At 41.5% G+C, this 27,690-nt stretch overlaps 1 protein-coding gene and 1 long non-coding RNA gene across 4 annotated transcripts; both read right to left on the minus strand.

The window, feature by feature from the left end:
- Positions 1-364: 364 nt before the first annotated feature.
- On the minus strand, positions 365-2,355 carry LOC107669466 (uncharacterized). Its single transcript, XR_001631989.1, has 3 exons — positions 2,260-2,355; positions 1,516-1,680; positions 365-522 (listed from the first exon to the last, which is right to left on the minus strand). It is a non-coding gene; the product is annotated as an uncharacterized LOC107669466 (long non-coding RNA).
- A 623-nt stretch (positions 2,356-2,978) lies between these two features.
- Positions 2,979-27,558, minus strand: LOC107669484 (helicase SRCAP-like). Of its 3 annotated transcripts, XM_016461724.1 has the most exons (33): positions 24,668-27,558; positions 24,383-24,424; positions 23,513-23,770; positions 23,229-23,414; positions 22,986-23,126; positions 22,157-22,352; positions 21,837-22,006; positions 21,576-21,663; positions 21,391-21,480; positions 20,476-20,652; positions 20,131-20,351; positions 19,861-20,038; positions 19,637-19,773; positions 19,324-19,493; positions 18,949-19,141; positions 18,390-18,526; positions 17,998-18,184; positions 15,141-15,310; positions 14,885-15,024; positions 14,576-14,791; positions 14,333-14,497; positions 13,996-14,169; positions 11,539-11,838; positions 11,259-11,422; positions 10,643-10,953; positions 10,348-10,550; positions 10,050-10,219; positions 9,758-9,954; positions 9,521-9,635; positions 9,309-9,428; positions 9,014-9,193; positions 8,796-8,879; positions 2,979-8,703 (listed from the first exon to the last, which is right to left on the minus strand). In XM_016461724.1, the coding sequence occupies exons 1-33, from the start codon at positions 27,107-27,109 to the stop codon at positions 4,627-4,629; spliced, it is 11,799 nt and encodes a 3,932-aa protein (XP_016317210.1). In that variant the 5' UTR covers positions 27,110-27,558; the 3' UTR covers positions 2,979-4,626. The 3 variants fall into 3 exon arrangements, with proteins under 3 accessions (XP_016317210.1, XP_016317211.1, XP_016317212.1); XM_016461725.1 differs by lacking the exon at positions 24,383-24,424; XM_016461726.1 differs by lacking the exon at positions 13,996-14,169.
- Between the last annotated feature and the right edge of the window lie 132 nt (positions 27,559-27,690).

A 27,690-nucleotide genomic window follows, 5' to 3' on the forward strand; every position in this document is an offset into this window, starting at 1 on the left:
TTGGCTCACATTTAACAAAAACCCACCAATTCACTATCTCAACAAATTAGAATACTTCATAAGACCAATAAAAAAAAACATTTTTTGTGAATTGTTGGCCTTCTGGAAAGTATGTTCATTTACTGTACATGTACTCAATACTTGGTAGGGGCTCCTTTTGCTTTAATTACTGCCTCAATTCAAATCGCATCATATGACCCCTTTAATATTCCACAATATTACTATTTGTACTGTATTTTTGATCAAATAAATGCAACCTCGATGAGCATAAGAGACAAATTTCAAAAACATTTTCCAAATTTTACCACCCACAAACTTTTGAATGGTAGTGTATATGAATACCATAACATAGAAATGGCTTACTTCTTCTTTCTCTTTTTCTTCTTGTTCGCTGCAGGCAGAGGAACTGGTGTGTTACAGGGCTCTGCATGAGAGTCACTTCCCCAGCCTTCTCCCTCCACCCCTGGATCAGGCTCACACCTGCATGTTTCACTCACTGAGTGCTCCGCCGGTGTCCCCATTCTGAGAACAAACATAAAAGTTTGATGAGGACCGAGGGAGGGCTGAGAAACTTCTAGATTTAGTGAAACACCTATTCAAGAACTTATGAGCTGAAAGATCTAATATTGCTACGTGATGTCACATCCCTAATTTGAAACTCAATCAGCCCTATCTGTAGTGTGCGCATGTAAATGGCAAAATGCTAAGGCTTAGCATCATGTTTCTGTCCCTGTTTCTCTCCACAGATGAGTACCCCACCTGTCAACAACATGATTGAGGTTTTGTCACTTAATACTTCAACTAACCCTTATTTTTAGTATTTAACCATTTACATTTACATTACATTTAGTCATTTAGCAGACGCTTTTATCCAAAGCGACTTACAAATGAGGACAATGGAAGCAATCAAAATCAACAAAAGAGCAATGATATACAAGTGCTATAATAAGTCTCAGTTAGCTTAGCATCGTACACGTAGCAAGGGTTTTTAAAATAATATAATAAATAAAAAGAAAACAGACAGAATAGAAAAAGAATAGAGCAAGCTAGTGTTAGAGGTCTTTTTTGCGTTTGTTAATTGTATAATAAATGAAAAGAAAACCATTTCAATGGGTCAAATAATTTGATATCATTTATAAGGTACACCACTGACATGCATCTTGCACAAACATCACTGAGGTCCAAATCAAGTTGTAGGTGCTTTTGCAAGTGCCAATTAGAAGAGAGACTCCTGAGAAACCTTCATGATGTAACTGTGTTCTGATCTAGTGAACTAGATCATCCGGACCATGACCTCTTGGCCTTGAGCTCAAATTAAATGGCTTGGAGACCTTATTAGGTAGGTGACATTTGCTCAGCGAGAAAGAAAAATAAATAATAAACATTTTAAAGGAGAACCATTTCACTGTGAACCATTAAAGATTACAAGAAAAATCCATAATGACTTTTTGACAGCCCTGATCAAATGTAACATTTAAAATCATCAACACATTTTATAACTGATTCAACACTTACAGTAAACCGTGATCTCTTCAGAAGGAGGGCAGCAGTGCTGGCAGTCAGATCACAACCCTCTAAGACAGAAAATTCTCCTGTCCACACCACTTAGCTTTATATGTCCAGTGGAAGGCTATCATCCTCCCCACAGCGAGCTGTCGTCTGGGTTCTGGCACGTAATACCTGACAAAAAGGAACAAATTCGCCTCTTCTGTGATGGTTGGCCCAACTTGGATATACTTACATACTGACATGCTGAAACCTCAAGATCAAGTGACCTATTAGAAACACAGGAGACCTAAACCTGATACATGAACATGAAAATGAAGGCCAGGAGGCGAGCAAGAATCAGAGAAGAAAGACAATCCCTACTTGTCAAACGTGATGAGAAAAGTGGTTGGTTGGTGGAACAAACAAGCATATATATAAAGAAGTTGTTGGTAACACTACACTGGGATCTGCAACAATGCAATACGAAGAATTATAATAAGGACGTCCATACAGAATTTCTTAAATATATCAAAATCCTCAATCATTAAAAACAAAGTAGAAAAGATAAAAATGTGGATTATCAGATGAATAACAGAGAGCAGAAAACAAACTTTTTTTCCCAGTCTACCCTGAAATATACTGTGACATTGCCGTAACACTCACATTGTAATTATAGTGTAACCAAGGCACTTTAAAACAAATTATAGATATTTTTGGAACATGTTTTATTCTTTTAATAATTATCTAATTACTCATGTTGTTTTTACCTACCTTTTTGCCGTGTTGAAATCCAGGCTAAACCAAAATAATGGCGCACTTGATTCCCTTGCGTTGCAAGTCAGTGCACGACTTTCCCTGTACAATTGCCATGGCAACAGAACGCGTTTCAAAAGCAGGTTAGCCCGCTAGCTGGCTAATATTCTTAAATAAATCCAGCGAATAAGCTCAATGTGTCTAGTAGAATTAATGTACACACCTGTTGCGGTCCTTGTCAAAAAAGCAGTGGTTTCAGCGGGGGGCAGGATCACGGATTTTCACGGCCGATTAGTAGGAAATGTCAGCGGATTTTCTCATGCTTACAATGCTGCAAAGTGCTCTGAAAACGAAATGAGAGCAAGAGGTCAGGGGAACACAGAGCCGTACAAATTCTCACTTCACGCAAATGCTTGATCTCTTATTGGTTCTCACTCTTGTAATGCCAAAATGATTTTTTGGATCATCAATCCTGTGCTAGTCTTGTTGATACGGACTGAACCGTTACCATAAAAACGTAAAAGAGGTTTGAATAGGAGCTCGTAGATTATACGTGGCAAATTGACTTGCGGTACGTTAACTCAATCTACCGAGGTAATTCTGCACTTTTACAATCACAAAAAGGGACACAAACAAGTTTGCATGTATTGTAAAGGATCCATTCAATGTTGATAAAGAAATTCGTGCTTCAAGTAATTTACGATTTGAATAAGTAGGAAGACATCAACAAAGACGTGTATTTTTGGTCTTTTTATTCAACTTACATTTTTGTTTCAATCTTTCAAGTAAAACAATGTGGAATTACAAGGGAACATAAGGAATGTAACAAATTAGAATAGACAAATCAAAATGAAAATAAAGACCATCACCATATTTTACTAAATACCCCATCTTTCTGTCCAAAAGGGGCAAAGAAAGCTATCTTACAACTTACTTGACTGCCAATGTTCCGCAAAAAAATAAGATATTTATCTTAATTTCTTTCAGGTGTTTTCTACCCACCCAGCATCGGTCCATTCATAAAAAGGACAAATACTCCAGAAATAAAAATAGCTGACAGTAGCAAATTTCACTGGAGATTTCAGTTTTGGTTGCACATAATGGTGTTGTTACAATGAAGGGTGGAAGAGCTTATTACACTCAAAGCACTATAGATGACCAAACTTCTATACTTTAACATGGATCCTTGTATGGATCAACAGGCACTCTCATTTTATCAAACTCATTTAGATTCTGTTTGTGAATACAATTAATGTGTAAAGATGATCATGACTAACACTTTGGGAAAGAGAAGAAAAATAGCAAGATGTTGTCTCCCATTTCTGTACTGCTATAAAGCAAATGACAAGCAAATTTCAAGATTTATCACAAGCTCAAGAGATACACTTAATTTAGAGCTTACAAAATGCAGTGAGGTACCAGTAAAGATGTACTGACAAGTCGATGTTTCAAAGAAGAAGAAGAAAAAAAAAAATCCTAAACCACAATGCAATCCTCCAATGTCTGGGACATTTCAGATGTGCAAATGGGGAAAGCAGGCAGCAGCAGAATTTAAAAGTAATGGACTGAAACATTACACAAGACAGGTGATCTAAGCAAATAGTAACTCCAGCATAGTACAGAGAAAAAAACAACACAAAACAACAAAACCAAAAGAAAAAGAAATCACATTTTTTTTAGACCTGCCCTCTTCTTCATACCCTGGAAGATATAGAAGATATTTTCGTAATTTATCAACTGACTTGAAACAAACAATAGTCAAAACAGCTGACAAACATGATCCAGAATGCAACAGTCTAAAAACTTTACAATTGTACAATCCCCACTAAATCATTTCAATGTAGCATTAATGAATTTCTTCCTCATCAATACCATTTGCAGCACTAGTAAACTCTGTAAAAAGTGTACAATCTATGCGACCAATCTTTTAACACATACTTTACATAGTATTTCCAGTCTTTCAGTCTTTGTGATTACAGTACATAGTGTGAACAAATAATAAATCTTGCCTCTTGCCCAGCTACTTTGAAGTTCCAAAGTCTTTGTGGAAGGGTAAAATATTTTCCAGGGTTTAACTCAAATTATTAGGACATTTTTAAATAGGTGACCAAATCTTCATCTTTGTCCTGCATCTATAGACCCTTTCCACATTATAAATGGCTTGACTTAAGATAGCTGAGAGGGCAAAGGCGAGGTCAGATCTAATCACAATGTGCAACAGATCTCTCTCCTCTCGTCTTCTCTCATTCAGCTAAACCATGGCCTTTAAATGAAACGGATCCACTTTCCTCCAAAAAAAAAAAAAAAAAAAAACTGCATTCGCTTCTCGCTGAAGTTGTTGTCTCACTCCTTGTTGAAACCTAAAGATAACTTTTCTGCTCTCTATCACGTCTTGGAGTGCCGGTTTTGGGTGGACGAAGAACGTGTGTTGCTAGCTGGAGTACGTGCCTGAGCGGCTGCCAATGCAGCTACGCTCCTAAGAACCCTGTCTGGAGTCCCGTCGCTGGATCCAGCACTCAGTTCAGGTTTGTCCTGCTTTTGGGACCTCTTCTCTTTCCTGCTCTCCCTGCCTCCATCACGCTTACGCTGAATACTTTTGCCTCTCTCTGTATCACTACAAGAGGATGCTGCCCTGGAACAGGAGCGGGTGGGCTCTGTACTCTGCGAGCTCAAACTGTGGGTGCGCTGGCTGCTGTTGCTGCTACTCCGACTTCTACTGCTGCCTGCTCCTCTTTCGCTGCTTATACTACTGCAGGCACTATGACCTCCTGAAGACCTGGTCTCTCTGTTTTCATCTTCGCCTTCTTCCTTCTGATCAGATGCCTTTTTCTTTTCTTCTTTTTTAACCCTTTCTGTTTCCAAGGGGGGAACAAGGCTGCCCGGTCGCTGCCGAGTTGATCGAGCAGAAGAAGAGGACTGTGGTGATTCAGTTGACTGATTGGGGGTTTGCCTGCCACTCCCTGCTTTACTGTTAGACATCTTGGGAGAGTCCTGTCCTGTTTTCCCCTTGGGTTTACCGTTTTTTTCATAGGACAGCGGTTTGCTTTGTTGTGCTGCTGTCTTACTTCTGGGACTGGGTGTGTCTGGTCCTCTTCCCCTCATTGCCAAGAGCTTGGCGGCAGCATTAAGGGCTGAGCAGCGTTTGCCCAGTACCTCAGGTTCAGGGGAGGCTAAAGTATTGGGTTGTGGGCCTGCAGATTTCCGGGTTACTTTTGAACACGTTTCTCCACTGGACTCCCCTTCTGTGGTATTGGTGGTTTTACCCTTCTTGTCTGACCTTGCCCTTTGCCTCTTACTGCTCTCATCATATTTAGCAATCATGCCATCTTTCTTCAACTTCTTTTCAGTCAATCTTGTCAAACATCTTGTTATGCTATTAGAGTCCTCAGAGTCTGAAGATGAGGAAGAGTTGGACTGGTGTTTTTCAGACTCTTCTTCGGTTTTCTCTTTTTCAGACTTTATATCTTCCCGTTTCCTTTTTGCAGGCCTCCTACTCTCTCCAGCCTTTTTGGACTGGGATGATCTTGTACCACAGGAGGATACAGAAGATGGGGAAGAGGAACGGACTGACTCCTGGCTGCTTTGCCTACTGATGACTCGTTTTTTGGCAGAAGTTCTGGTCTCTCTCTCCTCTCTTGACTCCCCTTCTGATGGCTTATCAGGTTCATCACTCTTAGGGTCATCATGGTACTCAATATCTGAATTTGATGAGGCAACTCCTGAGGCACCAGGTGTCTGTTCCTTTGGCAAACTATCCAATTTCCTTCTTTTTAGCTGAGATAAGATGCTGTCTTTTTCTCTTACATTTTCCTCAGCAAGACTGTCTATTTCCATTTTCTCTGTATCCTCAGTCACAACCTCCTCCTTGGGTGAATGTTGGCCTTCATGATTATCAGCCATGGTCTCCACTGGCATGTTTTTGGACTGAGAAGAATCTGCATCTGTATTGGATGTGGAAAAAGAATCCGCTGTCATCTGATCAGTGATGGACGAAGATTGTGAAGACACTGAAGACATTTTGTGAGATACAAGTGCTGAATCTGTTGCTGCTTCGATGTCTGTAGTTTGAGTTTGTGAGGGATGAACAGAAGTTTGATCAGATGTAGGTGTGGATTGTTGGACTGTTGACACAGTCAGTGTCACAGAAGGTTCTGGTACCTCTGATTTAGATGAAGATGATTCTTGCTTAATCTCAGAAGTCAAAGCAGGTGAAGGAGAAGGCTGGGTGGATGACTGATGAGTGGGAGTAAGAGATGCAGCTATATTGCACATGTGTTCTACAGAAGTTTGTGGAGAGTCTTCAGTTGCACTGGGTCTTTGTATGAGTTGTGAAGTGACTTGAGTTAATGTATTTGAGTACTGCAAATGATCTTTTTCTGTGAGTGAATCTTCCTTGGTTTCTACAGCAGTCACCGAGACATTTGAAGGTTCTGAAGATGGTGTGATTTCACTGGTCTCAAAAAACACAGGTGTATAGGCAAGTTCCTCTTCATGGATGGAGACATTACAAATGGGAGGCTCTCTGATAGGACTTGGAGGATGTAGTGTAGAGGAAGAAGCTGTACAAGTCTGAGAGATTGCTGCTGCAGAAGTGTTGTGTGATAAAGTTTCTAGTGTATTGGTGTCAGAGTCAATGCATGCAATTAGGGGGTTCAGACTGGTGTGAGTTTCACCATGCGAGTCACCAAGTTCTGATGTAGACAATGACATATTTTGAGAGTCTGCATGCATAGAGGACAGTAAAACAGATGTTTTTTGATTTGTTTCAGAATCTGGTTTAGGAGATGACGATACTTCAGCAGCATTTGAGGGTGAAGTGGGGTTGAGTGGAGAGCTTATTGGTGAAGTATTACTGACAGCAGGCAAAGTCACGGGCATAACATTGGACCTTGACAAATTAGGCTCATGGGAGGAAGGAGCACATGTAGAAGGAGAAGATGGGGATGAGCTGGTAGTTGTGGTGGAATCTTTACGGGGACGACCTCTTTTCCGTTTTGGTGAGTGAGAGGGACTCCGCTCAGGACTTGTTTTCTGGGTTACTGGTGTCTTGTCTTCTGGCAGCTCTAGTGCCCGTGGAGGTGTTTTAGGCGGTCTGCCCCTCTTGCGCTTCATTGAGTCATTTGGAGCAGTACTATCCTTGTCTGAATTCGATTCTGGTTTCTTTGGTGATAAAGCGGATCTCCGATCCACCCCTCTACCTCTTCCTACAAATTGCTCTCCTAACTGTGCAGCCATTCGAGACTCTGTCTCAAGCCTTCGGCGTACTGGTAAGTTTCGTAGGACAGGCATATCTGATGAATGGTGTGTTGGGGAACAGGGGTGGTGCCCTCTCCCTGGGCTACTATGTAATGGAGAGGAGGCCTGATCCTGCTCTTGTGTTGGTGGTGGTGGGGAAGAAGCTAAGGATGTGGGCACTGCTTTGAGAGGAGAGTCTTTAAGCGTTTGACTTCCTCCATCAGACAGTTGAGAGCCTGGGTCTGGAACTGGCTCAGCGTGTTCAGTTTCCTCTGATGAACCCTCAGTGTGTGCTCCTCCACTTCCACTCAAGCCCCTCCGTCTCCGTTTGGGCTCTTTCTCCTCCACCACTGTGACCAGACGACCTGGAAGCTTTCGAAGGACCTTGGCTGATGGAGAATCTTCTGGAAGCCCTTTGAGGATTTCTCTTTCAGCTGACTGCCGCTTTCGTGGCGAGCGAGAGTTAGGTGATGCCAGAGTAGGAGAAAGAGGGAGCTGACCATCCTGTTCAGAGTGATGTTCAGGAGAACAGATGGAGTCTGATGACACAGAGGTTCTCCTATCTCTCCTGCTACACTGTATAGTTTCAGACAGTGCCTCTCCCCCCTGCTCTTTATTGTCCTCTCTGCATGCAGTAGAGGAGGAGGACTGATGGCCACTAGAGTTTTTGTCCATTGCGGGAGATGCAGCAGCTGAAGGCACAGAGCTCGATGGGGAGATGGGCTGGTGGTGAGGGGATGGCACATATCTAATTTTTGGGTCTGAACCCCGCATAACAGGGGACAATGTTGTTGAATCTGAGAGCTGTGGGTTGGTTTGAATTGTCTGGTTTTCTGATGATGTGAGGGACACAGATTCTTTGGTTGTCCCTCGCCCTTTTGGACCACTGTGAAGCTTCTCAGGCACTTCTCTGTGTTGGGGCGACTTTTGCGTTGACCCAGGGGTTTGGCTCATACTGCATTCAGAGTTCATCCATGCCCCCCGCCTGCCTCTCTCTGGGGATCGCTGGGTTAGGGATATATCGTCAGCAGGTGTCCCTCTGAGCCTGCCACTGACCCTCGTAGAAGGAGCACCTTTCTCTTTGTGTTTGCGAGGGCGACGGGTTGGAGTAGGTTCCTCAGTATTGGGAGGTATGGAATCCTCTTTGTCACTGTCGGATGACTGATGCAGTTTCAAACCTTCTTCCTTTGCCTGATCCAGCCCTTTCCTTGCAGCCTCAACCTGCTCCTGTAACGTCATAAGAGATGTTGTGAGTATAACTGCTAAAGGTTTATTCTACCAGAAAGTAATCAAAGCTTGGTTACTGGTTTAATGGTTACCTCTGCCTGCTTCAGCTCCTCTTTGCAAATATCTTCAAGGGAAGCCTCAAGGAAATTCATAGCATATCGCTCTATGGGAGTGAGCTGTTAAGAACAGGGACAATTGAAATGTAGTGAAAAATGGTACATTATGATTTAAAAAAAGGTTTAAGTGATGCATCGACTGAAAAATAACATTCTAAACATTCTATAAAGACGAGCATAAATACAATGACTACCTGTTCAACTAGGGCAGCAATTTCCTGCTCAGCCTTGGAGAGCTCTTCCTCTTCCTGGTCTCTGCTGTCACCATCATCCAGAGGGATATTTTCATTAAACTCTGCAAGCTCAGCCACCTGCTCAGCCTTGGCTTGAGATGCAGCCACTATATCCTCTTCATCCTCAGCACGACACAGGGCCTAGTTTTAAGAACACATTGAAATAAAATTTTCAGCGGTTTGTAACAAATGGAACAAATTCCTTGCAAACAAATGCGACACATGCAATACTCCAAATGGATATATTCAAAATTACCTGTTCCAAAATAGTGGTTTGTTGTTTATTTATGGACTCATCATCATCTGACTGAGATGCACTCAATTCAGCCTCTTTCTTCTCTCCCTCTGACACATCAAACAACTCCCTTATAGTTTGCTGTTGGAACGAAACAATGGGGGAATCAATCCTTCCATAATTTAATTCAGGCTAAGATTTTACAATGAAATTTTTTTCAAAATAAGCAATACCTGCTTGAAAAAGGCAGTTGTAAAGTTTCCACCTTCAATTGCCATATCTCCCAACATCCTCTTTTGATTGGCTTTTTTCAAAATATTTTCTTCAACTGTGCGTTCACTGATTAGCCTAAACAAATATTTTAAACGTCAGTGTGCTCCCATTATCTGTATAATATCAAGCATTTATTTAAAAAAGTAACAATAACTGATCCTAAATGTAAAAAAAAATATGTTTAGTTTTTTCTTTACCTATAGATGTGAACATCTCTCGTCTGTCCAATTCTGTGGCACCGGTCCTGAGCTTGGGCATCCATGGTTGGGTTCCAATCACTGTCATAGAACACCACTGTATCAGCCCCAGTCAGGTTAACACCAACACCTCCACTGCGGGTGGACAGGATGAAGCAGAATATGCGACGGTCTGCATTGAATCGCTCCATCAGAGCCTGAAAAGTAGACAAACATTCCAATAATATCACATCTGAGATACAAAAACATACTTTTACTGGATTTCACTAGAGTACTGGGACTAGTATTTCACCTGTCTTTGTTCTACACGTGTACTTCCATCCAACCGCAGGTAGATGTGCCCATGGTAGTTGAGGAACTGCTCAAGTATATCCAGCATACGTGTCATCTGAGTGAAAATGAGGACTCTGTGCGTTTCTGCCTTCAACTTTCTAAGCAGGAGGTGGAGTGTCTGCAGCTTACCTGCACACAGATAAACAGCCATAAAATGGTCTCCTCTATTTATTATTTAGTGTTTTTGGCATTAACATGGTAAATCTAATAAGAATGAAATCCCTAGATGCACACTGCACTGGGATTACAGTACTTACCACAATCATACTGAATAAGCCTCAAGTCAGGGAAATGTGTCCTCATGTCACACTGGATGCGATGGAGCGTGTGTGTATGCGGGGAGAGATGGGAAGACAGAACAGAGGAGAAAGGGCCTTGCTGGTGTCTGAGGGAGGGAGGTGGATGGCAGGTGTGCATGGTGATAGGCTTTGCTTCCACTGGAGGAATGACAAAAGTGAACCTGTGGAATGAGAGCATGCATTTAAGTGTGACACACTATTATTTTCAGCTGCGATTTTTATATTCAATTCTAAATTAAAGTTTAAGCTTTACCTGTCTATGACATCAGAGAGAAGTTGAAGCCTCTCCTCTGAATTGTGGATGGCTTCCTTCAGGGCTTGGCTCTTTTCCAGGAAGCTACTGGTATGGTGTGATTGTGCAGTGAGGCAGGAGCTATAACCTGAGTAACTCCAGTTGTTCATAACAGGACGTGGCGGAGATGGACAAGGGCCTGGGAGGAAAGTTAGAAAGTCCAGCACCTCACGGCCATACACAGGCTTAGCACTGCAGTGTAGCTCATTGATCCGCATGATTTGAGAGATTCGGCTGTCTCGCTGATCCTTTCGGCTGTCTGCAAGCCATGACTGTCAAAACCAAAGTACCAAATATGTGAATGGTAGACACAGACAAACAACTAATAGGTCATTAGGAATTTATATACTAAAATTAAGAGTTAAAATACTGTGCAAATACGTAATTTCCTCTGATCTAAATGCACTATGTAGTTACTGATTCTTATGTTAATAGGCATGTATGTTTGCAAAGTGTTACACCCTCTGATGCAGGTTGTCAGAAGAATAAACAGAGATTTAAAGTGGCAACAGTGTTATGCATACTTCTGAGTTTAGGAATTAATAAATCAATTTAAGATTAACATTCCATTTATTACCATGTAGAAGGGGGAACGTGGTGGAGGTGGCGGCTGAACACGGGGACGCTGAGATGTTGACCCACTGCTCCGAGATGAGGATGCAGGCTTAGGAGTGCTCACGCGCAAAGTAATCATATCATTACCACTGTCCTCACGCACTGATGATGAATTTGCCTTTGTTACTGAAAAGCACAAAGTACTGAATGCATGATTATTCTACTTGATATTCTTTTTGTTTAATATTTTGCTTGAACTTCTGTCATGTAAACTCTCAAAACCACATCTGGGCTCAACTTACCTGGTGGTTCTGGGGCTGGTGGCCCCTGTACTACTCTCAATACAGGGCGAGTAGGTGGAGTCTGGGAGGAAGCAACAGTTCGGGGTGGAGCAGCATAAACTGGATGCCGTTGTGGAGGCTGTGAAGCAGTGGGTGCTCTAAGAACAGGGCTTGGAGTGCCATGTGGGTGAAGGGTGACCGATTGAGCAGGACGAGGAGAAGGAGGCACAGCCAGAGTCGGGATTGACCCTCCTTCTTTACTTGGTGCTTGGCGTACAACAATCTTTACAATTCCAGGCCCACTTACCATGGATGTTGGGACTGGAATTATAAACAAAGAGTGTTTAGAAACTACACAAGTATTTCACCTGGAAAGAAAGTTCAGTTAGACTGGGCACCAGACTATGGATTACAGTAGCAAAGCTATCAATAAAAGGTCCAGCACTATTAAATACACTACCGTTTAAATGTTTGGGGTTAGTAAGGTTTTTATTATTTACAATGTTTTTGAAAGAAGTCTCTTATGCTCAAAAAAGCTACATTTATTTAAAGGGGTCATATGACGTTGCTAAAAAGAACATTTTGTGTATTTGGTGTAATGCAATGTGTTTACGTGGTTTAAGGTTCAAAAAACACATTTTCCACATATCCGTACTTTATTGTTGCTCCTCTCTGTTCCGCCTTTCTGAAATGTGTTGATTTTTACGAAGCTCATCGTTCTAAAATGCGCAGTGTGCTCTGATTGGCCAGCTATCCAGTGCGTTGTGATTGGCTGAATACCTCAAACGTGTGACGAAATGTTACACCCCTTACCATATTTGGAATATCAGCTTCCATGGCGGTGGCAGCAACAATAGTACAGCGAGAGTACAATTTACACCACCTTTCTTTTTGTATACATTTGGGCGGTGTTACGCAAATCTTCCCACACTGTGACGTAGATTTGTGGGGGCGTGTTTTAATGAGGTGCTTTAGGAAGGTGTGGATGAGTCTTAACTTTTAGACAGAATATCTCTTTGGGTTTGAGACATTAATCTTTGCGACTTTACGGATCTTATATATGCACAAACAGCTTGTAACATTTCAAAGACAAAGGAAAACATGAAATCACGTCATATGACCCCTTTAATAAAAATAAAGGAAAATATTACTAATATTCAAAAGAACTTTATGTGAATATATTTTGAAATGTAACATTCATTTAATGGCAAAGCAGCCATTACTTCAGTATTCTAATAAGATCCTTAAGAAATCATTTTATGCATACTTGCTGAATAAAAATGTTTATTTCTTTCAAAAGAAAAACAAACTATTTCCAAACCTTGTAAACGGTAGAACAATTATTTAGTCTCTTAACTCTGGAGAAACATGGACAATTACAAATTCACAAACTTAACCTGCATACATTACACTTAAAGGAACAGACTAAAACCGAAAACTAGAGAAGGAAAAAAATCTAAAATGAGAACACTGCTAAATCCACTCACTTCATGAAATAATGAACAAGAAAATAAAATGAAAAACAAACCCAACCATATCAAACCTCATGTGCCTCCTACAACATTTGACTTGAAATGTGCAGTAGTGTTTGCATATACAGGTGTATCTCAATAAATTAGAATGTTGTGGAAATGTTCATTTATTTCAGTAATTCAACTCAAATTGTGAAACTCGTGTATTAAATAATTTCAATGCACACAGACTGAAGTAGTTTAAGTCTTTGGTTCTTTTAATTGTGATGATTTTGGCTCACATTTAACAAAATCCCACCAAATTCACTATCTCAACAAATTAGAATACTTCATAAGACCAATAAAAAAAAAAATTGTGAATTGTTGGCCTTCTGGAAAGTATGTTCATTTACTGTACATGTACTCAATACTTGGTAGGGGCTCCTTTTGCTTTAATTACTGCCTCAATTCGGCGTGGCATGGAGGTGATCAGTTTGTGGCACTGCTGAGGTGGTATGGAAACCAGGTTTCTTTGACAGTGGCCTTCAGCTCATCTGCATTTTTTGGTCTCTTGTTTCTCATTTTCCTCTTGACAATACCCCATAGATTCTCTATGGGGTTCAGGTCTGGTGAGTTTGCTGGCCAGTCAAGCACACCAACACCATGGTCATTTAACCAACTTTTGGTGCTTTTGGCAGTGTGGGCAGGTGCCAAATCCTGCTGGAAAATGAAATCAGCATCTTCAAAAAGCTGGTCAGCAGAAGGAAGCATGAAGTGCTCCAAAATTTCTTCTTTTCCACGACATTCTAATTTATTGAGATGCACCTGTATCTTAATACCTTCATTCAACAGGACCTATTGAGTTAATAGCCAACAAACCATCCGAATAAGCGGTCACATGCAGTTAGAAAAAAAAAGAACCCGTGCCAGAATACCCATGCACATGCTCTGCTGAGTAACAGGTAGTTTGGTACCCAGGATACAGGCTGTACCCGAACAAGGATGAACTCAAGGACAGCACCAGTACCTTGAGTAGCGGTGAAAGGTACTGCTAGTCCAGAGCAGGTTGGGATTGTGCTGGTTGGGTGGGGATTTGCTGAGCTGCTACCTGACTGACTAACTGTGTGAAGAACTGCCACCTGAGCTGGCTGACTAAAAAGGTGGTGTTGCCCACTACTGGAAACCAGATGCATTATATTTCCTAAAGGGCAAAACCACAGAAGAAAGTGTTAAGCCATAGACCACACCAAACACTCAAAGAAAGACTGAAGGCGTGCAGGAAAAGGCGGAACCTGTCCATAGCAGGTAGTGGATTATTTACACAAGCAGATTATTCATCTATTTATGTGGAAGGCAGTGGATACCTTGGATCGGTCGTGGCTGAGGAACAGGAACTTGGTGCAAGGGAGTCCCAGAGAGTGTGAGCTTGTTGCCCTGTAGCTGGAAGGTGACTGGTTTACTGCCCTGAGAGGACGACACTGGTCGGCCAGCCAGGGAGGCCAGCTGAGCAATACTCACAACTTCACCGGCTATGACAAATTAAAGAAAATTATTTAACTTAACTGCTTATCGCTATGAAACAATGAAGTGTGATGCAATGAACTTACATGGCAAACGAGCCTGCATATCTGGGCTGAGCAGGACCCTCTGAGTCATAATGTTGCTTGGTGGTTGAGGGGGAGCGGACACAGTTGTGACGCTGGATGGTCCTGAGGGGCGTACAGTCACTGGCTGGGGGGCTGGAGGCCTGACTGCAGGTGCAGAAGGGACACTGCTAGGAGCCACTGGAGCTCTTGGAGCAGCAACAGGAGTAACAGGACAAACTGAAATGAGAGTAAAAATGTTTTCTCTTTATGTCATCATTACATGAGTGACACCTGCTGATGAGGATGTTAGACTTGGCCCCCTGAACTGACCTTGAGGTGCCGGCTGTGAGGGAGGGGTGACCTCTGCAATTAAAGGCTTTGGAGCCTGAACAGCTGTGGTGGTAGGGCACGTAGGGCGAGGACTGTTCGCTGATGAACGCCCATCAGATTTAGGAAGAGGCTGAAGCATCCTGCAGAGAAACAAGAACATTCCAAAACTTTATTTTAAGGCAAATTTTGGTCATATCTTGAATCAATTCAATATATCATACATCACAACTGTGTTTGAATATTTTGAACAACATACCTGTTGACTTTCATGCGAACAGGCTTCGGTCTGGGAGGAGGATCAGGGGACTCCATGATCTCCTGAATAAGCTGATGCGTCACTTTCCTCTGAGGCAGGAAAACATCTGCCTGGTATCTAGTCACACGCTGCTCCAGGCCAACCAGGTCCAACATGGACATGTCACAGCGCTTTGGGGGGGATAAGACATTTTTGTATTAACCTTCACTGAGGGTCCAGAAAAAAGAAAAACAGATTTGAACAAACAAAATAGGGCTGCACGATAAATCGCATGCGATATTTTAATGTATTTACATATATGATAGTGGTTTTGTGCAGCTTGTCAGTGAACAATGGCTCTGTAGTAAATGCTGCTCCATGTGAAAGCACGCACGTGATGGAGATATACCACCGATTACAGAACTGGCTTTACTGACAAGATGCACATTAAATATCGCATGCAATTTATCGTGCAGCCCTAAAATAAAACATTAGAAACTTCCTGATAACAGAAATGTGTAAAAATGTGTCAACCAATAGATATTTGACCATTTATATCACTTTATCATATATGTCCCTGTAACATTAATGCATTCAGTGGACAGGGCCACTTACTTTACACATGGGAACAATGGGGGGGGGGGGGGGATGAAAAATGTGGACAGGGCCACTTACTTTACACATGGGAACAATGGGGGGGGGGGGGGTTATCAAATAAAGAGCCGGAAGTGTCCCAAAAAAGATGAAAAAGTTTATTTATATAGTGCTTTTCACAAAACTTACATTTTGGAAATACTGCCCACCCTTATACAATACTGATCTCGACAGAATAAAATAGTGTCCTACTCCTGGATCACCACAGTACTGAGTATTTCAAGTATTTCAAACTCAAATATCTTTACCATTTTATCAAAGGGTGTGTCTGAAATGGCACCCTATATCACTCTTCATTATTACTAATATAGTCCACTGAATGATTGAGAGAAAACAAGTGAGCAAATACAGACAATCACAGTGCTTGGGTGTTCTACAGCGGCTAGCTAGTACATTGTTTATACACTTGTTTTTGGGGTGCATTGTGGGATTGAATGAGTGCACTCCATAATGTCCACTACCGTTTCGGACACCACTATATATAGCACTAAATTAGGGATGCATCGATCAGATACTTAGTATCAGTATCGGCTCCGATACTGGCATTTTCTGCCAGATCGGGTAATGGTCAGACGAGACCGATCCAAATCCGATATTGTGCGTATACTATTCTGTGTTATTGTTAAGCCCCACAAAAGCACAAAAACATTATAAAGCACCATAAAGTCAAAGTCCAAGTGTTCTGAAGCCGTTCCATAGTTTAATGTGAGGTACAGATGAATATTTAAGTCGTTAAATTCAAGTTCACAAACTCTTCTCCCCGCTGTGTCTGTCTGTCATCATTCAGCATTCAAACTGCGTGTCATGTTCGGTTATGACAGTCAACACGATGAAACTCTCTCCAAGAGCGCACAGTAACTGAAATTTAAAACTGTTTAAAGGGGTCATGAGATGCTGCTAAAAAGAACATTATTTTGTGTATTTGGTGTAATGAAATGTGTTTATGCGGTTAAGGTTCAAAAAACATTATTTTCCACATTATACTGTACATTATTGTTTCTCTTCTATGCCCCGCCTTTCTGAAACGCGTCGATATTTACAAAGCTCATCGGTCTGAAAAGCGAGGTGTGCTCTGATTGGCCAGCTATCCAGTGCGTTGTGATTGGCTGAATACCTCAAGCGTGTGACGGAAATGTTACGCCCCTACCATGCCCTGCCCGTCCAGAGCGACGAGACAAAAACATTAAAACCCATTATAAATGAGGCATTTGTTGCATCCAGTGGGGACATGCTCAATAAACTATTGCACAGATTTAATAAACTACGCATCAATATCTCTTTCCTTTGTGCTTTGAACTTCTCTATGCGGAGCGCTGCGCTGTGACTCGACTGTGACTGACGTGTTGCTTTAAGCGCATCATTCTGCGCACTGGATGCTTATTTGTATTATAATACTTTTGCGCAATGAAAGATTATTTATAGCATTTCGTGTTCTGTCCTATGATAGGACAGAAAAAGGCTATTAATAATCTAATGTATAGCACAGCAATGGAGGCAGCAACATATGATAGTCCTATCTATGTTGCTGCCTCCATTACTGTGCTAGCCTATACATTTAAAAGAAATGTCGTTTAATTTTATAGTATATATTTATATATAAACACATTTATTTGTTTTCATTAATGTATTTTACAACAATACAGATTTAGATTTAGTCCTACACTTATTCGCTTTTATTTGTTCCCCACTAATGTTATTTCACTAAATGTTTAGATTTTATAAAATTGTGCACTAATGATTTTTCTAGAAAAACTTTTGCTGATAAATTATCCACTAACCTAGTTTATAATAGTATTTTTGTCATAGATTATGATTACGTATTTTTTCATTTGTTGTTTTTCATTAAAATGAAGTTGTCTATATTTAGTAAATTGTGTTTAACACACAAAAGAATGACGATCAGACATATAGAAATTCTACATTGATTAAAAAAAAAACTGCGCTGGTATCGGATCGAAATCGGCCGATACTCAGAATTTTCTGGATTGGATCTGAAAAAATGGTATCGTTGCATCCCTACACTAAATAAGGGTATGGGGGCAATTTTGGACAGCCACTGTCTTCATGATTACTATAAACTTTAATGCAAGCATGTTGAGGCAGGTTGTATCTAAACACAGCAGGACAATTGCCCTCCAGGAACACGATTGAACACTCCAATACAGATAAACAAGCACACAGGACAGTCAAGTTTTAGGAATTGCTGGTAGTCTTCACCATTTACCTCAAAAGGTGAGGTCTCAAGAGCCCGCTGAACCAGTGAAGCAGTAGAATAGATGATGGCCTTTGTGATGAAGGGGGATTGTATGGGCCTTGGATCAAACAGGTTGGGGTGATTACACACTTTCCGCAGCTGCATCAGGATGTTGATCACAGACATGAAATGGCCGCTGGCTAAAGTCTCTCGAGTCCTGGGAGAACATGGTATGGGGCACAAAAAACACGAAACAATAAGAAAAAAAAAAAAAAAAATCCAACCCTAACACCTGAAGTACGGAAAAAACTATCCAATCAATTATCATCCAAGGCCTGAGTTTGGACGTTATTATAAACAAAGGAAAAATGCCTTTTCTGATTCCTCAACCCCACCCTTGTCTGTTTGGCCTGGTTACTCACGAGGCCTGGGCCATGAAGTCATCATAGAGAAAACGCTGTCTTTTGGAGAGTCGACAGCGCACAACATGCTCATATTTTTTTGGCATTTGTTTCTCCACATCTGCTTTGATTCTTCGCAGCAAAAAGGGTCTTAGCACCTAGAGAGAGAGAGAGATGTAGGAAACTTATGTGAAGCCAAAAGCCTAAATGCTTCCTTATATCATCACAAATGAACTCAGGCAAAAATCATAAGAGAAACATGGTAACTATGCTTGTGCTATTTTCATAAACGCAATAAATTACATAAGAATTAGTGCTGGGCAATGATTAATTGCATCCAAAATAAAGGTTTTTATTTATATATTATATGTGTGTGTACTGTGTATATTTATTATGTATATATATAAAGAGACACACATACAGTATATATTTTGAAAATATTTACATGTATATATTTATATTCATATAATTTATATTATAAATAAATATATTTACTATATAAACAACACAAAAACATTTATTTTGGATGCGATTAATCGTTGCCCAGCACTAATAAAAATGATTCATAAACTGGTACTACCTTGTGAAGCCGCTTGACCAAGCCCTCATTGTACTCCTGGCTCCCTTCAATCATTCCAGTGAGCGGGTTTGAGAACCACTCCTTGAACTCACGATGGGACTGGAAAACGTGCGGCATGAGGAAGTGCATAAGAGACCACAGCTCCATTAGACTGTTCTGGAGAGGGGTACCTGTGAGCAACAATCGCCTCTGGCTGCATGGGAGACAGAATTGAGAGAAGAGAAGAAGAAAAAAAAAAGAAAAAAAAAAAAAAAAAAAAAAAAAAAAAAAAAATAATCTCATTACATCCTAATTAAATGGGGTTTTCCGCATAAAAACATAATGAAACAAAAGTCAGAATGGGACCTATAAATGATCAAGAATGTATACAAGTACCTGTTGAAATTGAGCAGGCTTTGCCAGCGCTGGGACTTAAAGTTCTTGATGTTCTGGGCTTCGTCCAAAATGAGGTACCTCCAAGACTTGCGCCTAAAAGCCTGATGATCTTGCAGTACTAGCTTATACGAGGTGATGCAGACATGGAAAGCATTGGGTTTGGTCCAGCCCTAACAAAAATAAAAAGGAAAGAAAAACAATTATAAAATCACAGATTGAAAGGCAAAAAGAAAACAACTGTTTTACAGATTTTTGTGGAAGTGTTTTTAAAATATCTTTATTTTAATTAAAAAAATATTATTGTATTTATTACTTGTCTCTTGAGTTTGCGCTCCTTCTGGCTACCATAGTAGGTGAGGATTTTGAATCCAGGGCACCAACGTTTCAACTCCATCTCCCAGTTGAGCATTACACTGGTGGGCACAATGATCAGATGTGGACCCCAGTTACCTGTAAAAGCAAAAAGCAAGAAAATGTACTGCACTATATCCATTATATTTTCAACACGCATCATAGGGAAAGGAGTTGACTTATTACCCTTTACACATGCTAGATGAGCTAACAAAGCAATGGTCTGGATGGTTTTGCCAAGCCCCATTTCATCTGCAAGTATGCCATTGAGTTTCTTCTCATTCATGGTGACCAACCAGTCCAGTCCAATGTGCTGGTACTCACGCAAGGTACCATGAAGCAAGAATGGAATTGGTGTTTTGACCTTGTGTTAAAAAGAAACCACACAAATGCAGTTAATGATAAACAGAAACAGTGTTCTTCAGCCAGTGTTTCTGACGTTTTTTGTGTTGCTACCTTTGTTGTTGCCAGTGTATATCCCTTAGGTTGAAGGCTCTCGGCAGTAGCAGCAATGTGGCTGATTTCTTTCTTAGGTCGGGGAGATGTTGGTACAGTAGGACTATGGTCTCCTTCTCTCAGCAGAACCTCCATTCCCTCTCCTCCATCATCATCATCCTCATTATCACTCTCCTGCACATCCTCATCTTCTTTGTCACTGTCTACAGCCACTTGGGAATCTGAATATTGAGTAGATCACAGATGATGTGTGATATTTGGTCACTTCATACAACGCATGTACATATGTACACAATACATAGTTCATATGTTTCAGTGACTCTATCATCATAAACTTCAGCTCACCTGAGGAGGAGCTACTATCATCAGCACTGTCCTCTCCCTCCGTCTCTTCCTCCGCTTCCTCCTCAGTTCCCTCCGATTCTTCTGAGGAGTCCGGTGACGCTGAGGCTGAGGGCTCCTCAAAATCAGAGGCATACGCTCCTCTGTACTTCTCTAAGAGCTCTTCCATGCTCATCTCCCCTGTGAAACAAAGAAACCACAAGTGACAATATGACCTCAGGAAATTACTGTGCAAGTCATAATTAAAACATCTTCATTATACAGTTCAAACGTTTGGGGTAATTGTTTTTAAAGATATTAATACTTTTATACAATTGATAACAGTAAAGGCATTTATAATGTTTTAAAATGTTGTATTTTCAAAAAAAAAATGCTTTTAAAATTTCTATTCATCAATAAGTTTTACAGACCCCAATCCTTTATAACAGTAGTTTATATATATACAGATGAGTCGCATTCGATTATGAACATGATATTGCGTAGCTTGTCAGTGTAAGTGTTTTTATTTATGCCATTAATATTTTTGTTAATACAGCGTATAGCACTTGTCAACTAAATGAATGTAACAAGGCAAAGATGAATGCACTTTTGGAAGTTGAATGTAAGGGAATTGTCATTTTGGAATTTCTGTGGTTTAATGTGATATTGTTGTTCATGTATGTTCATGATGAAATTTTCTTTTATTGTTGTAATTAATTTATAGCATTAACAAGATGACCCGTTTTGAATTTTTAATGTTATTATAACCTAAAGATGCTATGTGAAAGTTTGAAACAGAAAATAGTGGTTTTCATCTTGCCACTTTCTTGGTAAAGAAAACACATTTTTACTCAAATTAATCAAAATGGATTTATAGCGTTTTGGAACCAAACTCTTCATATATATATAAAAATCACTGCTATGCCTAAAAAGAATTACCCTCTTTAGCAAGGTCATCAAGTTCCTCTGCATGGTCTCCATCTCCTTCAATAACTTCCTGGGCTGCAATGGTGTCTTCTTCATCTTCCGCTGAAGAGAAGAATATAGTAACATAAGTTGTATATTTCCATTTAAATCGGTAGGATTCCAAAGTTAAGTGTCTATCTAAATAAAACTCTACTAACCATCTTCTTCATTGGCACTGAATTCTTTGTCTTCCTCTTCAACTGCAGAAGATGAAGTATCTGAGGCTGCTTCTTCTGATTCACCGTCCTGCGCAATTAAAAATAAGTCATATTTAAATGTTAGAACTGGAAAACAAAATACCATACTGAAACAATCTGATATGAACAGTGATGGACCACATTAATTGGATAGTCCAGACAGTAACATAATGGCTGTGTAAAACCAACTGTTTTGTAGTTGATCCTGGAAGATTGCTGTACCTGGGGGAGAGTTAAAGTACTGAGCAGCTGGTCTAGTGGCAGAGTGCCCTCCTCCCTTAGTAACTCTATCTCTCGTCTCTGTGTCTCTGCATCATTCCCCTCTTGCTGCTCCTCTACTTCTATGGTCTCTTCATCATCTTCCTCCTCACAAGGTGGCTCAAAGTCTCTATCTGCAGCAGAAAAGGGAAAATTTAGATGTCTAATCTAAGTGAACACAAAGTGAAAACAAGAACTTCCTGAATCATGTGTTCAAAAATTTTGCTCATTCACTTCCAAGACTCTTGATCTGAACAACAACAGTAAAAAAAGTTGGTCCTCACCATCCTCATCAACAGCATTTAGCTGTGATTGTTTGGAGACAGCTGCAGTGTCAGAACTGTGTACAGGAGCAGCCTGCAGGGACTGACTTAACATGTCTGAGTAACGCTCTGTCTGACCCACAATGAAATCAAGCTGGAGATCTAGAGCCTTCTTCCGCTTCTCTTCCAGTCTGGACTGTTGTTTATACTGGACCACCTGTGTACAACAATGGGTGGGAAAGAGTTTAAAGGTGGTGTAAGCGATTTTTCAAAAACGCTTTAGAAAACTGATTCGGGCCGACTAGCAAAACAAACTTGTAGCCAATCAGCAGTAAGGGGCGTGTCTACTCATGATGTGGAGGAGAGAGCGTTAAGTGCACAGCACAGGACATACATTAGTCGAGCCGAGCGACAGAAAGATAGAGAAGGCGGATAAAAAAAAACAAAAGAGGAAAACGTCTGCGGAACAAAAGAAGGCTTAAAGGTGACATATTATGCGCAACAGCTAAAGTCTGTCTAGTACACTGGACTCGACAAAATTTCAAATATTGAAATTTGTGTCAATACATCATGAATAGAACGCAGCAGCAGTTTTCTGTCAGGGATTTGTCGTGCCACGCTGCATGCTCTCTTGTCTCCTCTGAGGCTGTGTTCTGTGCTCGTCTATGCAGCCAAAGACAGAACAGTTAGCACGTTTTGCTCAAACTTTCGCCATGGCATTAGAGCTGGTAAACCGTTGTCGCTTGCGAAATCAAAATGACGGTGCCTTGAGTGGATAAAGTGTGAATCATGGATAGTTTTTGGTGCAATAGAGATTTCAATCAAAAAAAAAAAAGCCACCAAAAGTCACCTTCTCAACACTGCTCCAGAAGGCACGGACCTCCTTGGCAATAGAAGAAGCAACTCTTCTCAGTTTGGCCTGCTCCTCACGTTTCGCTCTCTCTTCCTTCTGTCTTAGCTCCTCATGGTGGCGCATCACCATCCGTACTACCTGAAAATGAGTCGATTGGTGAGATGCTCTATTAACCTAACATTTAAAAAAAAAAATACAAATAGCATGTTTCCAATAGGACAGTCTGAATGTAATGCTTACCTTTCGGGCCACTCCTCTTTTCCATCGCCTCTCTTGTGCAAAATCTGCAGAAAGCCACTGCATTTCCTCACAGAGGTAATCCCACTGCACTTTGGGCCGTACTGGTTCGGTTATACGAGACAGACGTTTTAGGGACCAGAAACCTTCACGTTTTAGTGCAAGGGTACGATGTTCTATTTCTGCTTCCTGTTTAAAGTATTACAAAAAATAAGAATAACCATCCATTACAACCATTAAATCACACTATTTCTGAAAGTAAAAGATTAAATGTGTCCTTCTCTTACATGTTTTGCCAGTTCTGCCATGTCTGTATGCTTTGGTGTGGATTTTGGGGTGGTTGTCTGCTCTGACTGAGAACAGCCACCAGAACCCTGGGAGGAAGTGGAGGGCATGCTTTTGCCATGAGAGTTACGCACAGGTGAGGCCCTGCCTGTGTGAGAACGCATCCAGTCACCAGATGAGGGAGATGGAGATGGACATGGAATGGGGGAGGTGGAAGGGGTAGACCCTGCTGTAACCTTGCCTGCAATCCATTGGCAAACCTTGGGAAAGACAAATAAAACAGTGCATCTGACTGCGTGACTGCACAATATTATTCAGCATGGAGTATAAAAGGAGAGATAGAGTGCCCAAGAAGAGATAAAAGAGCTTCATAAAAACAGCCAGGTCTACAAGGACATCTTGGTGAGCAAACATCTTATAACCTCTCTCCTAATTTCTAAATAATACATGCTACTCTGAATGATAAAACAGTTTTATACAGCTCTATTTTCCTGTCAGTTTATACTTGAAAAAAATATATTTTTAAGCTAGTGAGTTGAAGCAGTGATAGACCGATATATATTCCAGGTCAATAAAAAGCCACTTAGAGATTTTTGGCATAGACCAAAAACCATGCCAGCTTGGATGCAACTTTTACATTCCCTTACTGTGAATTTAAATACTGGGCGAAATACGTGTTCACTTTAATGGCTGCATATTTGTTAAAAATAAATTTTCTTTGCCTAGTACATACCACCAGGAGTTTATTGCGTAACCCCACTTTCTAAATTGGCCATTGCAAAACCCATATCGGTCAACCACTAGTTGGAAGAAGCAGGATCATCGCATCAGCTTGCAATGATTAGATCTGAAGAATGCCTGACACCTCTTACCTTCAATAACAAGCCTTGTTTGTCTGTCCTGCTCTGCCCACGCTGGAAAACACACATGGCTCAATATACAGCCAAGAAGTGCACTAGCATCAAATTGTGGCTTTGAAACTGTTATGGACAGAGTACACAGGCTCAAAAACATCTAAATTATAAATACACTTTTGCTGACTACCTCTGATGCTTTCATCATGACTATTATATCAATTACAACAAATTACATATGAAATCACTGCTTTAGCATGGCTGAAGTCATAATAGGCGAGTTAATAGTTTAGTTGCATTTACCTTGTTCGCTGATGGACTGGGCGTAGCATTGCGGTCCTCATTCTGGACATCCACAGAGCTGTCAACCTCTGCATCGCTGCTCTCTTCTATAGAAGCATCAAGTGGCTCCAGGATGGAGTTCTGAGCATCTTGCATTGTTGACAAAATTTCATCCGGTAACTGCTGCTGCTCCAACTCCAGTTCACCCCTCAAAGTCATTGAATCCTGGCATGGTGTACCACCCGAAGAACGTTTACACTGATTCCCATCTGGGACAACACTGGATACAGCACCCCACACATCTCCAGCAGAAGGAGAAAGGCGGCTTTTTGAGTTACGGAGTTGAACTGAAGTTGACAAAGAAGCGCTAGCAGAGGATTCGTTTTGAAGCAACTTGCCAGAACTGTTTGATTTATTTAAGTTTTCTTTCACAGAGCTGTTCTGTGAAAGTACATTAGAAGTGGAAACAGTCCGAGAGGACTGAGAGAGAGTGTTTGAGATAGGGCGGTCAGCAGATAACATAACATCCTCCTTTATGATGGAGGATACAGCTGATTCAGTTTTAGCAAGGCACTCTGCAGCTTTATTTAATCCATCACTGGGCGATCCAGCCAGGACAGGTAAGTTCTGCTTGGTTGAGATCCTAGCAGACATTGAAGAAGGTTGCTTAAGGGCAGGGCTGTCACCCTTCTTTAGGATCAGTAGTTTTGGATCAATCGTCCCACAAGACAATGAACTTAATGACACACCTGGTGTGTTTTCCACCACAACAGATTCTTGCTGCTCTCGCACAGACTCAAGTGTGACATCCATCACCGTGGACGTTAACCCTGTCAACATGTTTGCAAGATCAGTGTGAGCTGAATCATCATTTTGCTTGACAATTATAGATTCTTCTTTTTGCGTAGAGGCCATGGTAAGTATCTCTTCTGTGGGTTTGAGTGCATCAGGATGAGATGAGGTCTGATTCCCTAGATTACTCTGGGCTTGTGAGTCTTGCATCAGTGTTTCCATTGGTCCCTCCTCTTCTTTGTCAGTTATCAGCAGCGTAACTTCACTGTGAAGGGCAGCTGATGTAAAGCAGGGCACAGTGCATTCATATACAGCAACAGTTGCCTGGGATTCAGGGCACTGCACAAGAGACTCCTTGCTGACCTCCATCTCTGCATGCTCAGACTGCCCGTCTATCTCACTTACAACCAGCCAGGTATCCTTCATATCTGGCTGCATTAAAATACCTACATCGATCAAATCTTTCACCTCAACAGCATCGAGAGCCTCTGCACTCACTTCCTGCCTCTCTTCCACATTCACGATATCTGGAGTATCATTCAGGCATATCTGAATCTGTGAGAGTTTATGATCAGTTGGAATGGACTCTTGTACATGTTGGACCATACAGTCAGAAAGATTTGACTGATCTGATTCTAGCCCCTCTAAAGTCTCACAGTTCCCTGTGTGTGCGAGCAGCACGCTCCCATCCCGTTGGTGATTTGAGGACATGGATATTTGTATTCGATTGGCACGGTCATTCTGCTTCAAAACCACATCAGAAGAGCCGCAAACCATGACTTGTGACCTTTCATTCACAATGGGGACCTGTACATTGTCAGTGCATGTCCCATGCCCAGGCAGCTTTGGTTCATCAACAGAAATGTTGTGAAATACTTCTTTAGCAGCCACATTAAAACACAGATCTCCATCTAAAGGGAATTCGTTTCCTTGCCCCTCCCTTGCACTAGTCCCCTTACCCAAATGAAACATTTTGGGGGCTTCACTTAAACGTACATACTGAGAGCATAGCTCTTGCACACACTGTGTATTCTCAGGCGGGGTGGGCATGCCAGGTGTTTTTGTCTTTTGTGTAGCCTTTTGTGTTTTACTGCAGTCCTCTGGGGGATAACAGCTGCCTTTATCGGAGTAATTTGGCATGCTATTTCCACTGTCAGGGGTAATGTGCTCCCCTCCTTGTTTTGATGATGAATATCCTGAGCAAAGGGAATTTCCACTATTACCTTGTTTTGTTCCCAAGGTTTGTCTAATTGGACTAACCGCACCTTCTTTGTCTGTTTTAGGCAGATCTTGTGTGACAACTTCCATAGCCGCCTTAGAGTCAAGTTTACAATCCTGCTTCGCTGAATTGGTCGTACTTTGTTTCTGTGGGATGCCAAACGCAGATGATGTGGCAGTCTGATTTGTCTGAAAAAGGGGAGTTGTTTGGGGCTGCTCCATGTCTTTGTCTGTTGTCTTAACTGCACTAGAGACTGCTGGGATGACTTCTGTTGTTGGAACAAAGGGGCTTTCTCCAGGTGTGTGCTTTCCAGACATGTTCTTGTAGTCCAATTTGATTGTCTCTGGAGGCAAGGGTGCCTTTTCTGTCTCAACAGGGGCAGAGACACCCCCTGCATCTCCAGGGTGTTGGCTCCAATCTTGGCAGTGGCCTGTGCTGGATCCTTCCGCCATATCGGTCTCCCTGTATGCAAGACTTGTTTGCTCTTTGTAAAGAGCAATGCTATCCTTCCCACTTTCAAAAAGTCTGTCTGAAGGAGTCCGACCCTCCAATGTGTCTGTAAGTTTTTGTGTGTCTTCAGCAGTAGCTGACACCAGTCCTCTTTGGACAGATGATATCTCTTCTGATTCCTCTGTGCCGCTGTTTCTTTGAACGTGAGCGATGGTCTGTTCTTTAAATGCAGCCTTTGAGTCTCCTTTCTGCTGCAATGCAGTGGCAGCGTCAACCGATGATGGTGGTAGAGTGGCAGCTGCGACTGGCTGCAGGGCATGCTGGGGTGGCCCGGCCACATTCTGCGCAGCCGCGGAGGTGCCACCCAGCACAGCCACTGCCGGACAGGTGCGCTGCTGCACCGCCTCTTCCCCAGACTGTCCTGCTTTAGAACCGGCACTGCTACACACTAAACCTGAAAGAATGGAAGGGAGATGCGGCATGACTTACCCTTTACAAAATGTACAAATTCATGACACACATATGTTGAGATAAACATATAAACAAAAAGAGAGTGGGAGTTCAATCTTCAACTGGCTGGCAG

This window comes from Sinocyclocheilus anshuiensis, unplaced genomic scaffold (assembly GCF_001515605.1).
Source record: "Sinocyclocheilus anshuiensis isolate Anshui unplaced genomic scaffold, SAMN03320099.WGS_v1.1 scaffold252, whole genome shotgun sequence".
Taxonomy (NCBI): Eukaryota; Metazoa; Chordata; class Actinopteri; order Cypriniformes; family Cyprinidae; genus Sinocyclocheilus; species Sinocyclocheilus anshuiensis.

Excerpts from the sequence above, each read along its gene's own strand:
- LOC107669484 (XM_016461724.1), bottom strand. The coding sequence starts at position 27,109 with ATGGCGGAAGGATCCAGCACAGGCCACTGCCAAGATTGGAGCCAACAC. Across the intron at positions 20,039-20,130 it reads ATACACTGGCAACAACAAAG|GTCAAAACACCAATTCCATT; the intron begins GTAGCAACACAA and ends TTTTAACACAAG. Across the intron at positions 10,551-10,642 it reads CTCTCTGATGTCATAGACAG|GTTCACTTTTGTCATTCCTC; the intron begins GTAAAGCTTAAA and ends CTCATTCCACAG.